Here is a 13,106-nt window from a genome sequence, read left to right as displayed (position 1 = left end):
GGGATTGGGGCAGCCAGGGCAACCCCATAGCAATGATGGGCATTGGGGTAACCCATTGATGGCCATCAACCCAATGGTGACCCATTGATGGCCATCAACCCAATGGTGACCCATTGATGGCCATCAACCCAATGGTGACCCATTGATGGCCATCAACCCAATGGTGACCCATTGATGGCCATCAACCCAATGGTGACCCATTGATGGCCATCAACCCAATGGTGACCCATTGATGGCCATCACCCCCATGGTGACCCATTGATGGCCATCAACCCAATGGTGACCCATTGATGGCCATCACCCCCATGGTGCCCCACTGACCGCCCCATAGCTGCCCCCCAAGCTGGTACCCACCTCTTGGCAGATGGAGTTGATGTCAGCACCGGAGATCTTGTCGGGCCGAGCCACATCTGGGGGGGAGGTGAAGGAAACGGCCCCTCTTCCATGGCCCCATTGCCCCCCCATTGCACCCATTGTACCCATTGTGCCCCCATTGTAACCATTGCGCCCCATTGCCCCCATTGGGCCCTCATTGTCCCCAACCCAATGGAGGTCCATCAGCTCAACCCAATGGAGGTCCATGAGATCGACCCAATGGAGGTCCACCAGGTCAACCCAATGGAAGACCATGACGTTGACCCAATGGAAGCCCATGAAGCCAACCCAATGGAGGTCCATTAGGTCAACCCAGTGACCCCCATTGACCCCCATTGACCCGGATACAGTCCTCGAGGTCCACCTCCTCGGACAGGTTCATCTTGCCGGTGATGGTGGAGAAGATGAGGCGCTTCCGGCGCCCCATGACCCCTGACCCCCATTGACCCCCATTGACCCCCAGTGACCCGGATACAGTCCTCGAGGTCCACCTCCTCGGACAGGTTCATCTTGCCGGTGATGGTGAAGAAGATGAGGCGCTTCTGGCGCCCCATGACCCCTGACCCCCAGTGACCCCCATGACCCCTGACCCCCATTGACCCCCATTGACCCCCATTGACCCGGATACAGTCCTCGAGGTCCACCTCCTCGGACAGGTTCATCTTGCCGGTGATGGTGGAGAAGATGAGGCGCTTCCGGCGCCCCATGACCCCTGACCCCCATTGACCCCCATTGACCCCCATTGACCCGGATACAGTCCTCGAGGTCCACCTCCTCGGACAGGTTCATCTTGCCGGTGATGGTGGAGAAGATGAGGCGCTTCCGGCGCCCCATGACCCCTGACCCCCAGTGACCCCCAGTGACCCCCAGTGACCCGGATACAGTCCTCGAGGTCCACCTCCTCGGACAGGTTCATCTTGCCGGTGATGGTGGAGAAGATGAGGCGCTTCTGGCGCCGGTCCGGCAGCGGGAACTCGATCTTCCGGTCCAGGCGGCCGGGCCGCAGCAGCGCCGGGTCCAGGGTGTCCGCGCGGTTCGTGGCCATGATCACCTGCAATGGGGGGGACCCATAGAGACACATAGGGACCCATAGGGACCCATAGAGACACATAGAGACCCATAGAGACACATAGAGACCCATAGAGACCCCATAGAGACCCATAGAGACCCCATAGAGACCCCATAGAGACCCATAGAGACCCCATAGAGACCCATAGAGACACATAGGGAGACCCATAGAGACCCCATAGAGACCCCAAAGGAGCCATAGGGACCCATAGAGACCACCCATAGAACCCACTGGACCCCCATAGCACCTACTAGAACCCATTAGCACCCATAGCACCCATAGCACTCCATAGCACCCTATACAACCCATAGCACCCCCATAGCACCCATAGCACCCCCATAGCACCCATAGCACCCCATAGCACCCATAGCACCCCCATAGCACCCCATAGCACCCATAGCACTCCATAGCACCCCATAGCACCCATAGCACCCCATAGCACCCATAGCACCCCCATAGCACCCATAGCACCCATAGCACCCCATAGCACCCATAGCACCCCATAGCACCCCATAGCACCCATAGGACCCCCATAGCACCCCCTGGGCCCCACCTTGACGTTGACGTTCTGGTCGAAGCCGTCCATCTGGTTGAGGAGCTCCAGGAGGATGCGCTGGACCTCGCGGTCAGCTGGGGGGGCATGGAACCCATGGGCTGCCCCATAGAGCCCATAGAGCATCCATGGGCTGCCCCATAGGCCAGCTCCCATGTGCCCAGACCCCATGGGCTGCCCCATAGAGCCCATGGACTGCCCCATAGCGCAAATAGCGCACCCATGGGCTGCCCCATAGTGCCCATAGAGCACCCATGGGCTGCCCCATAGTGCCCATAGAGCACCCATGGGCTGCCCCAATGACCCCCAGTGGGTCCCCCCCCATTGCTATTCCTATGGGGCTCTGTCCCCCACCCCAATGCCCCACCATTGCTGTCCCTATGGGGCCCTTATCCCCAATGCCCCCCATTGCTGTCCCTATGGGGCTCTGCCCCCCATCCCAGTGTCCCACTCCCATTGCTGTCCCTATGGGACCCTTGCCCCACTGCTGCCCCACAGCCGCCCCACTGCCCTCGCTATGGGTCCGTGCCCCCCATCCCTCGCTATGGGTCCGTGCCCCCCATCCCCCGCTATGGGTCCGTGCCCCCCATCCCCCGCTATGGGTCCGTGCCCCCCCCATCCCCCGCTATGGGTCCGTGCCCCCCATCCCCCGCTATGGGTCCGTGCCCCCCATCCCCCGCTATGGGTCCGTGCCCCCCATCCCCCGCTATGGGTCCGTGCCCCCCATCCCTCGCTATGGGTCCGTGCCCCCCATCCCCCCCATGGGTACCCCCCGTCTGGGCGTCGAAGCGCTTGGTGGCGATGGCGTCGATCTCGTCGATGAAGATGATGGCGGGGGCGTGCTCCTTGGCCAGGCGGAAAACATCGCGCACCATGCGCGGCCCCTCCCCCAGGTACTTCTGCACGAACTCCGAGCCCACCACGCGGATGAAGGCGGCTGGGGGGCAGACCCATAGAGACCCATAGAGACCCATAGAGACCCATAGAGACCCATAGAGACCCATAGAGACACATAGAGACACATAGGGACCCATAGAGACACATAGAGACACATAGAGACACATAGAGACACATAGAGACACATAGAGACCCATAGAGACACATAGAGACCCATAGGGACCCATAGAGACCCCATAGAGACACATAGAGACACATAGAGAGAGACCCATAGAGACCCATAGGGACCCATAGAAACATCGCGCACCATGCGCGGCCCCTCCCCCAGGTACTTCTGCACGAACTCCGAGCCCACCACGCGGATGAAGGCGGCTGGGGGGACCCATAGAGACCCATAGAGACCCATAGAGACCCATAGAGACCCATAGAGACCCATAGAGACCCAGAGACCCCATAGAGACCCATAGAGACCCCATAGAGACCCATAGACCCCTCTGCCCCCCCAGCACCCATGGGTGCCCTACCTGTAGTGTGATGCGCCACAGCCTTGGCCAGCATGGTCTTCCCGCAGCCGGGGGGCCCGTACATGAGCACCCCGCGGGGGGGGTCGATGCCGATCTGTGGGGCAGAGCAATGGGGCAGGGCTATGGGGCTGGGGTATGGGGCTGGGCTATGGGGCAGGGCTATGGGGCAGGGCTATGGGGCAGGGCTATGGGGGGTGATGGGGGTTCATGGGGCAGGGCTATGGGGCAGGGCTATGGGGGGTGATGGGGGGTGGGGGGAGGGCTATGGGGAGGGCTATGGGGCAGGGCTATGGGGCAGGGCTATGGGGCTGGGCTATGGGGCTGGGCTATGGGGCAGGGCTATGGGGCAGGGCTATGGGGCTGGGCTATGGGGCTGGGCTATGGGGCAGGGCTATGGGGCTGGGCTATGGGACAGCGCTATGGGGCTGGACTAGGGCTATGGGGCAGGGCTATGGGGCAGGGCAATGGGGCTGGTACCTGCTTGTAGAGCTCGAAGTGGGTCAGGGGCAGCTCCACGGCCTCGCGCACCTCCTGCTTCTGGATGTCCATGCCCCCGATGTCAGCGTACATCACATCCGGCTTCTGGTCTGCAGTGGGGCAGACCCATAGCAATGGGGCACGGACCCACAGCAATGGGGCACCATTGATTCCCCATTGTTTCCCCATTGCTTCCCCATTGTTTGCCCCTTCCCTCCCCATTGGTTCCCCATTGGTTCCCCATTGGTTCCCCATTGTTTCCCCATTGGTTCCCCATTGGTTCCCCATTGGTTCCCCATTGGTTCCCCATTGGCTCCCCATTGTTTCCCCATTGATTCTCCCTTCCCTCCCCATTGTTTCCCCATTACTTCCCCATTGATTGCCCCTTCCCTCCCTATTGCCACCCCATTGCTTCCCCATTGGTTCCCCATTGGTTCCCAATTGATACCCCATTGCTGCCCCATTGATTCCCCATCGCTTCCCCATGCTTCCCCGTTGCTGCCCCATTGATTGCCCCTTCCCTCCCCATTGCTTCCCCATTGTTTCCCCATTGTTTCCCCATTGCTTCCCCATTGTTTCCCCATTGATTCCCCATTGGTCCCCATTGTTTCCCCATTGTTTCCCCATTGCTGCCCCACAGCTGCCCCACACCTGCCCCACCCACCGGCGGTGAGCATCATGATGCTGCTGTCGGCCTCGGGGGGCAGGACGTCCACCAGGGCGTTGCTGTGCTTGTGCAGGGCCACCGAGGCGTTGGGCTTGAGCAGCTCCCGGTCAATGGTGCTCAGGATGCGCACGTAGTAGTTGGAGCCTATGGGGGCAATGGGGGGCAATGGGGTCAATGGGAGTCAATGGGGGCAATGGGGGTCAATGGGAGTCAAGGGGAGTCAATGGGGGTCAATGGGGGTCAATGGGAGTCAATGGGAGTCAATGGTGGTCAATGGGGGTCAATAGATTCAATACGCTACAATACAGGTTAATCAGTGCCAATAAGCATTAATGACAATCAATAGGAGTTAATCTGCATCAATGGAGATCAAACGCTGTCAATAAACACCAATGGGGGTCAATCGGTCTTAATAGGCGTCAATGGGGGTCAACTGGTGTTAATGGGCATCAATTGGTGTCAACAGATTCAATAAGGGCCAATACAGGTCAATCAGTGTCAATGGAATCAATGAGAGTCAATCGCTGTCAATGGATTGATTAGGGGCCAATATGGGTCAATCAATATCAACGGTGTCAATGGGGGCCAATCGGTGTCAATGGAGTCAATGGGGATCAATCGGTGTCTATGGGGGTGAATCAGCGTCAATGGTCGTCAATGGGGATCCATCGGTGTCAACGGATTCAATAAAGGTCAATGTGAGTCAATCGGTGTCAATGGGTATCAATGGGGAGCTCTATCCATGGAGCTGCTCTATGATGCTCTGTCCATGGTGCTGATCTATGGTGCTGCTCTATGGGGCTCTCTCCATTGTGCTCTATCTATGGGGCTCTATCCATGGTGCTGATCCATGGTGCTGCTCTATGGAGCCCTATCTATGGTACTGCTGTACGGTGCTCTACCCATGGTGCTCTGTCCATGGTGCTGCTCCATAGGACTCTCTCCATGGCTTTGCCCTATGGCGCCGGCGCTCACCAGTGGTGGAGCCCACGATGGCCGTGTTCTGGTCCACGGCCTCCAGGAACTGCCCTATGACGAGGGGGATGCTCTGGATGCGCTTCACCTCCTCCTGCGCGTGCAGGAACTCCTTCTTGAGGTTCTTCTGCTCGTCCTTGATGTACTCCTCCTGCACCTCCAGGAACTCCAGCTCCTGCTGCAGCCGCTGGCACACACAGACCATAATAGTCACTGTGCATCCATCCATCCCATAATGATCACACACAGACCATAATGGTCACCCTCCATCCATCCCATAATGATCACAGACACGGCGCAACAGTCACCCTTGATGTACTCCTCCTGCACCTCCAGGAACTCCAGCTCCTGCTGCAGCCGCTGGCACACACACACAGACCATAATAGTCACTGTGCATCCATCCCATAATGATCACACACAGACCATAATAGTCACCCTCCATCCATCCCATAATGATCACACACAGACCATAATAGTCACCCTCCATCCATCCCATAATGGTCACAGACACAGTGCAACAGTCACCCTTGATGTACTCCTCCTGCACCTCCAGGAACTCCAGCTCCTGCTGCAGCCGCTAACACACACACACAGACCATAATAGTCACCCTCCATCCATCCCATAATGATCACACACAGACCATAATAGTCACCCTCCATCCATCCCATAATGATCACAGACAGAGCGGAACAGTCACACTCCATCCCATAATGGTCACAGGCAGACCATAATACTCACCATGTGGCATGAAAATCCCCATCCCATAATAATCCCCATCCCATAATGATCCCATCCCATAATGACCCCATCCCATAATGACCCCATCCCATTATGATCCCCATCCCATAATGATCCCCATCCCATAATGACCCCATTTCATAATGACCCCATCTCATAATGACCCCATCCCATAATGACCCAATCCCATAATGACCCCAACTCATGACCCCATCCCATAATGATCCCCATCCCATAATGACCCCATCCCATAATGATCCCCATCCCATAATGATCCCATCCCATAATGACCCAATCCCATAATGACCCCAACTCATGACCCCATCCCATAATGATCCCATCCCATAATGACCCCATCCCATAATGATCCCCATCCCATAATGATCCCATCCCATAATGACCCCATCCCATAATGATCCCTATCCCATAATGATCTCCATCCCATAATGACCCCATCCCATAACGACCCCATCCCATAACGACCCCATCCCATAATAATCCCCATCCCATAGCACTGGTCCCCACCCCATTGATGCTCTCCAGCCCATCCCATAATAGTAACAGACCGCATCCCCTAGCAACGCTCTCCAACCCATGCCAACGAGGTCAACATCCCATAATGATCTCCATTACCCCCATTGCTCCCCAATGCCCCATTGACCCCACTGCCCATTGCCCCCATTACCCCCATTGTCCATTGCCCTCATTGCCCACCATTGTCCCCATTACCCCCTGTTGCCCCCCATTGCACCCATTACCCCCACTGCCCCATTGCACCCATTCCCCCCATTGCCTCCATGGCCCCATTACCGCCATTGCCCCCGTTGGCCCCAAAGCCCCCACTCCCCCACTGCCCCATTACCCCCATTGCCCCCACTGCAACCCATTACCACCATTGCCCATTGCCTCCATCAACCCCACTGCCCCCCATTGCTCCCATTACCCCCATTACCCATCCCCCATCCCCCTCATTACCCCCATTATCCCCCATTCTTCATTCCCCCATTGCCCCATTACCCCCCATTACCCCCATTAACTCTATTGGCCCCCTTGCCCATTCCCCCCCATTACCCCCATAGCCCCCCATTATCCCCATTGTCCCCCATTACCCCCTACCTTGTACCGGCTGTAGAGGTCCTCGAGGTCCTCGGGCTCAGGCACCAGGAAGGACAGACCCGGGGGGGGGCGGGGGGCGGCCAGGGCGGGGACCTCCTCCTGGGGGGGGGGAAGGACCCATAGATGGGGGGGACCCATAGATAGGGGGGACCCATAGATGGTGGGGTACCCATAGATGGGGGGGGGCCATAGAGGGGGGGACCATAGATGTGGGGGGACCATAGATGGGGGGGGACCATAGATGGGGGGGGGACCCATAGATGGGGGGGGACCATAGATGGGGAGGGGACCATAGATGGGGGGTGTGAGGTGGTTTAGGGGCATTTTGGGGTGAATTCAGCCAGATTTGGGGGCATTTGGGGCTATTTTGGGCTGGTTTAGGGTGAATTTGGGCTGGTTTTGAGGGGTTTGGGGCGATTTTGGGGTGGTTTGGGGGATTTGGGTCAATTTTGGGACGATTTAGGGTGAATTTGGGCTTGTTTGGGGGAATTTGTGGTAATTTTGGGCTGGTTTGGGTGATTTTGGGGTGGTTTTGGGGATTTGAGTCAATTTGGGGCTGGTTTAGGGTGGATTTGGGCTTGTTTTGGGGGATTTGGGGCGATTTTGGGGTGGTTTAGCTGATTTTGGGGTTTTTTGAGCATTTTGGGGTGATTCGGGTAGATTTTGTGCTGTTTTGGGTGATTTGGGTCTCTTTTGGGCCGATTTTGGGCTGGCTTAGGGAGATTCTGGTCTGTTGGGCAGATATTGAGGTGATTTGGGGTTATTTAGGCCGATTTTGGGCTGCTTTGAGGTAATTTGGGGCTCTTTTGGGCAGATTTTGGCCTCTTTTAGGGCGATTTTGGGCTGTTTTGGGCCGATATTGCGGTTATTTGGGGTTTATTTAGGCCGATTTTGGGCTCTTTTGTGGTGATTTGGGCCGATTTGGGGTGCCTCGGGCCGATTTTTTGCTGCTTTGGGGTGACTTGGGCCTATTTTGGGGTATTTTCGGGTGATTTTGGGCCGTTTTGGGGTGATTTTGGCCGATTTTGGGCCCGTTTCGCGCCTCACCTGCACCTTCTCGCTCAGCAGCCCCAGCTCCTCCATCGTGACTGCGCGCGGAAGACGCCGGAAGTGCCGCTCCCCCCCTTCCGGTGTAGAGACCCGGATGGGGCGCTCGGGGGGGATGATGGGAGATGTAGTCCAACAATGGCGCCCACCCCTCCCGCCGCCACCGCGAAGCCACGCCCCCGTCTCTCCCAGCCAATGAGCACCGAGTGGGCGTGGCCAAAGAGGCTTTAATGAGGGGAGCGGGTCGGACCGCACCAAACCCGCATTAAAAAACGGGGGATCGGGGGGTGGGGCGAATTCGAGTCCTTTATATAACGTCAGACGACGTCACCGCTCCTGGGGGGGGAACACACACACACAATCAGCACCCGCAAAGCACAACGGGGGGATCGCCTCCCTTCAGAGCCCATGGTACAGCCCAGGAACAGCGGTGCTCCCCCCCCCAGGGCCGCAATGGCACGGCCCACCGCCATTTTGTTGCGCCCGCCCCCCTCCCCCCCCCCCGCGCGCCGCCATTTTGTGCCCCCCCGCCCCGAATCTGAGGTAAATCCCCACAGCTTTGGGGTAAAACCCCCGGTTTTACCCAATTTAACCCGTTTTAACCGAATTTTCCCCCGATTTTAACCACTGCCTTCCGTTTTCACCCGTTCCCCCTCATTTTAACCCGTTTCCCCCCATTTTAAGCTGCATTTTAACCCTTTCCCTCCCATTTTAACCCTTTCCCTCCCATTTTAACCCATTTCCACCCATTTTAACCCATTTCCCCCATTTTAAGCTGCATTTTAGCCCTTTTCCTCCAATTTTAACCCATTTCCTCCCATTTTAACCCATTTCCCCCATTTTAAGCTGCATTTTAACCCATTTTAACACTTTTCCAACCATTTTAACCCTTTTCCTCCCATTTTAAGCTGAGTTTTAACCCTTTTCCTCCCACTTTAACCCTTTCGTCCCATTTTAACCCTTTTCCTCCCATTTTAAGCTGAATTTTAACCCCTTTCCTCCCATTTTAACCTCAATTTCCCCCATTTTACCCCATTCCCATTTCCCCCATTTTAACCCCCATTTTCCCCATTCTCCCCCATTTTAACCCCCATTTTCCCCATTCTCCCCCATTTTAACCCCCATTTTCCCCCATTCCCCCCATTTTCCCCCATTTCCCCCTCACCTCCTCCACCTCCCTCGGTGATGCTGCTGGGCCGTTGATCCCCCTCCATCCCCATTGGTGGACCCCACGGCCACGTGACCCCATCGAAGTGAGCTGAACGGAGCAGCGCTGATCCCCTCGGTCGCTCCCCATTGGCTGACGCTGTGGTCACGTGACGGGCGGGGGTCACGGGGCGCCCAGAGGCAGGGTGAAGGCCAGGAGGTCCCCCCAGGCCCCCCAGTGCCCGCGCTGGGTCTGGAAGAGCCCGAGCCAGGCCCCCAGAGCCAGCACCCAGAGGGACAGACCCAGGGCAGAGCGGCGCACGTCTGTCACATGGGGGGAGGGGGGGTCACGTGGGGGGGTGGGTGGGGGTCACGTGGGGGGGGGTCACATGGGGGGGGAGGGTCACAGGGGTGGGGGGGGTCACGTGGGTGGGGGTCACAGGGATGTCACATGGATGTAGATCACATGCATGGAGGTCACATGGATGTCACATGGATGGATGTCACATGGATGGATGTCACATGGATGCACATCACATGGATGGATGTCACATGGAGGTCACATGGATGGAGATCACATGGATGTCACATGGAGGTCACATGGATGGAGGTCACATGGATGGAGGTCACATGGATGGAGGTCACATGGATGTTATAGGGATGGATATGGGGATGGATGTGAATGAGGGGGTACAGATATGGGTATATATGTATGGGGGATAGGAGTATATAGGAGTATATATATAGGGGAATATATATAGGGGGATATAGGAGTATATAAAAGGGTATAGGGTGATATAGAGTATATAGGAGCATATGTGTATGTGGGGATATATATGCATATATATGGGGATTATGTACAGGTGAGGTATGTATGGGGTACATAGGGTATAGAGAAGTGTATGTAGGGATAAATGGGGGGATATGGAAGTACATTGGGGAGTATATAGGGGTATGCATAGGGGCGGAGAGGGGAATATACGGGTATACAGGGGAGAGTATAAGGGCATAGAGTGTAGAGGAGGGTATAGACAGGTATATAGGGGTATATAAGAGTATATAGGAGAGTATATAGGGGTATATAAGGATATAGAGACATATATAGATATAGGAAATACATAGGAATGTATATAGGAATACATATGGGTGTACAGGAACGGGTACAGGAGTATATAGGAGTGTATAGGGATGTATATAGGGGTGTATGGAGACACATAGGGTGTATATAGGAAGTACACAGGAGTGCATAGATGGGGTACAAGGGACATGGAGGGGATATGGGGATGTGCAGGGGTAGAAGGGGGGCAATGGGGGGAGACAAGGGGGGTACCCCCAGGTTAGCAACTGAACCTTGCTGCTACCCCATAGAGCCCCATATCCCCCCATTATCACCTCATTACCCCCCATATCCCCCCATCTCCTCCCCATATTCCGTTCATATCCCCGCATAGACCCCCCATAGTGCCCAATATTTCCCTATATCCCCCCATTATCACCCCATTACCCCCCATACTCCCCCATTACCCCCCATATCCCCCCATACCCACCCATTACCCCCTATAGACCCCTCATATCCCCCCATTATCCCCCCCATACTCCCCCCCATAGACCCCTTCCCCCACGTCCCCTGCCCCCCATCTCTCACAGCGCCGGATGAGCGCCTGCTCCCCATAGGGGGGCACCACAAAGGCCTCGCGGAAGAACCAGAGCACGTTCACGAGCCACAGGAAGGGCAGGAGCGCAAAGCCCCCTGGGAAGGAAACAGCGCTATGGGGCGGGCTATGGGGCAGGGTATGGGGTGGGCTATGGGGCAGGCTATGGGGCAGGCTATGGGGGGATATGGGGCAGGTTATGGGGCCAGAGCACGTTCACGAGCCACAGGAAGGGCAGGAGCGCAAAGCCCCCTGGGAAACACACACAGCGCTATGGGGTGGGCTATGGGGGGGATATGGGGGGATAGGGGGGTGTCTATGGGGTGGGTATGAGGCACTATGGGGCACCATGGGGGGATCTGTGGGGAGGGATATGGGGAGGTATGGGGGGGATGAGTGGGATATGGGGGGTATGGGGGGATATGGGAGGTCTATGGGGGTTATGGGGGGGCTATGGGGGGTATGAGTAGGGTATGCAGGAGTATGGGGGCATATGGGGGGTAATGGGGGGATATGAGGGGTCTATGGGGGGATATGGGGCACTATGGGGGGATATGGGGGAGGTATGGGAGGGATATAGGGCATATGGGGGGGTCTATGGGGGGATATGGAGGGATATGGGGGGGCTATGGGGTCTTTAGGGGTTTATGGGAGACCTTTTAGGGGGTTATGGGGGCAGAAAACGGGGTCTATGGGGGTCTTTAGGGGTCCATAGAGGGATATGGGGGGGAAGGAGGTCTATGGGGAGGAAAAGGGGCTCTATGGGGCTCACCCAGGTAGTACTTGCGGCACAGATCCAGCTTGTCCTCATTGGAGACGCGCTCCAGGTTCATCTGCGCCCCACAGATCAGCCCTGCCCCACAAGTCACCCCCCCCGGGCCCATAACCACCCCTTGGGACCCACAACTGCCCCTTGGGACCCACAACTGCCCCATAACCACCCCTTAGCACCCGTAACTGCCCCATAGCCCTCTATTGGGACCCGTAATTGCCCCATAGGCCCCCATTAGGACCCGTAACTGCCCCATAGCCCTGCATTGGGACCCATAACTGCCCCGTAACCCCTCATTGGGACCCGTAACCGCCCCATAGCCCTGCATTGGGACCCACAATTGCCCCACAGGCCCCACAAGTGCCCCACAAGCGCCGGGCCCCGCTCCTTTACCTCCACCGCCGCCGCAACAGGCCCCGAGCAGCGCTTCCGCTTCCGGCTGTGTTCTTTCCGGCGGCCGCTCGGCCAATGGGAGCGCGGGGAAGGCGGGGCCAAAGGGGAAAGCCGGGACGGGATTGGACAGAGCGGGGGAAACGGAAGGAGCGGATCCGGGTGGGAGGGCGTTACCATAGAGACGGGGGCTTGGCCAATGGGGAACGGACTCCGGGGAGGGGGCGGGGCCAACGCGGAGCAGGGGGGTTACCATAGAGACAGGGCAGCCAATAGGAGCGGCGAGCGGAGAGGGGCGGAGCCATGAGAGAAAGGACCCCAGCCATAGAAGGGGGCGCGGCCTCGTTTATTGTGGGCGGGACTTCCGGGTGCAAACCCCACCCCCAAAGGCGTCCCTGGGCCCCAATGAGGGCTCCATGCGCGGTCCGGGTCCCGCCTCCTGCCGCTTCCCCATTGGCTGGGGGCATTCCCAGGGCTTAAATTGGCCCCGAATCTCCGCTCCCCATTGGCTGGGGGTTTTGTGTCCACTGAGTGTTCCTGGCTCCCCATTGGCTGGGGGCTCGGGAGGGTCCCAGAGCAGCTCCCCATTGGCTGGGGGTTGGTGTCCATAGAGCCTTCTTGGCTCCCCATTGGCTGCAGGCATCTCAAGGGCTTCAGGGCCACCTCCATAGCTCCTCCCCATGACCCCGCATTGACCCCCAAGCCC

The 13,106-nt window shown here is 57.5% G+C and overlaps 2 protein-coding genes across 2 annotated transcripts; both read right to left on the bottom strand.

Moving 5' to 3' along the window:
* Positions 1-321: 321 nt before the first annotated feature.
* Positions 322-8,519, bottom strand: PSMC4 (proteasome 26S subunit, ATPase 4; the record flags this gene model as incomplete). The annotated part of the gene is made up of 10 exons (XM_061372060.1): positions 8,441-8,519; positions 7,394-7,492; positions 5,538-5,724; positions 4,560-4,706; positions 3,896-4,005; positions 3,419-3,512; positions 2,767-2,934; positions 1,998-2,074; positions 1,258-1,426; positions 322-410 (listed from the first exon to the last, which is right to left on the bottom strand). Coding segments are annotated over exons 1-10 (1,176 nt in total), but the record flags the coding sequence as incomplete, so codon positions are not given.
* Positions 8,520-9,770: 1,251 nt separating this feature from the next.
* Positions 9,771-12,114, bottom strand: PSENEN (presenilin enhancer, gamma-secretase subunit). Its single transcript, XM_061372054.1, has 3 exons — positions 12,011-12,114; positions 11,232-11,336; positions 9,771-9,910 (listed from the first exon to the last, which is right to left on the bottom strand). The coding sequence occupies exons 1-3, from the start codon at positions 12,069-12,071 to the stop codon at positions 9,771-9,773; spliced, it is 306 nt and encodes a 101-aa protein (XP_061228038.1). The 5' UTR covers positions 12,072-12,114.
* Positions 12,115-13,106: the final 992 nt, after the last annotated feature.

Source organism: Neopsephotus bourkii, unplaced genomic scaffold, assembly GCF_033783945.1.
Source record: "Neopsephotus bourkii isolate Nb327-2 ecotype Australia unplaced genomic scaffold, CSIRO-AGI_Nbou_v1 NB_1590, whole genome shotgun sequence".
NCBI classification, from domain to species: domain Eukaryota; kingdom Metazoa; phylum Chordata; class Aves; order Psittaciformes; family Psittacidae; genus Neopsephotus; species Neopsephotus bourkii.
Note: the sequence above shows the minus strand (reverse complement) of the source record. Positions and strands in the feature narration are given on the sequence as shown.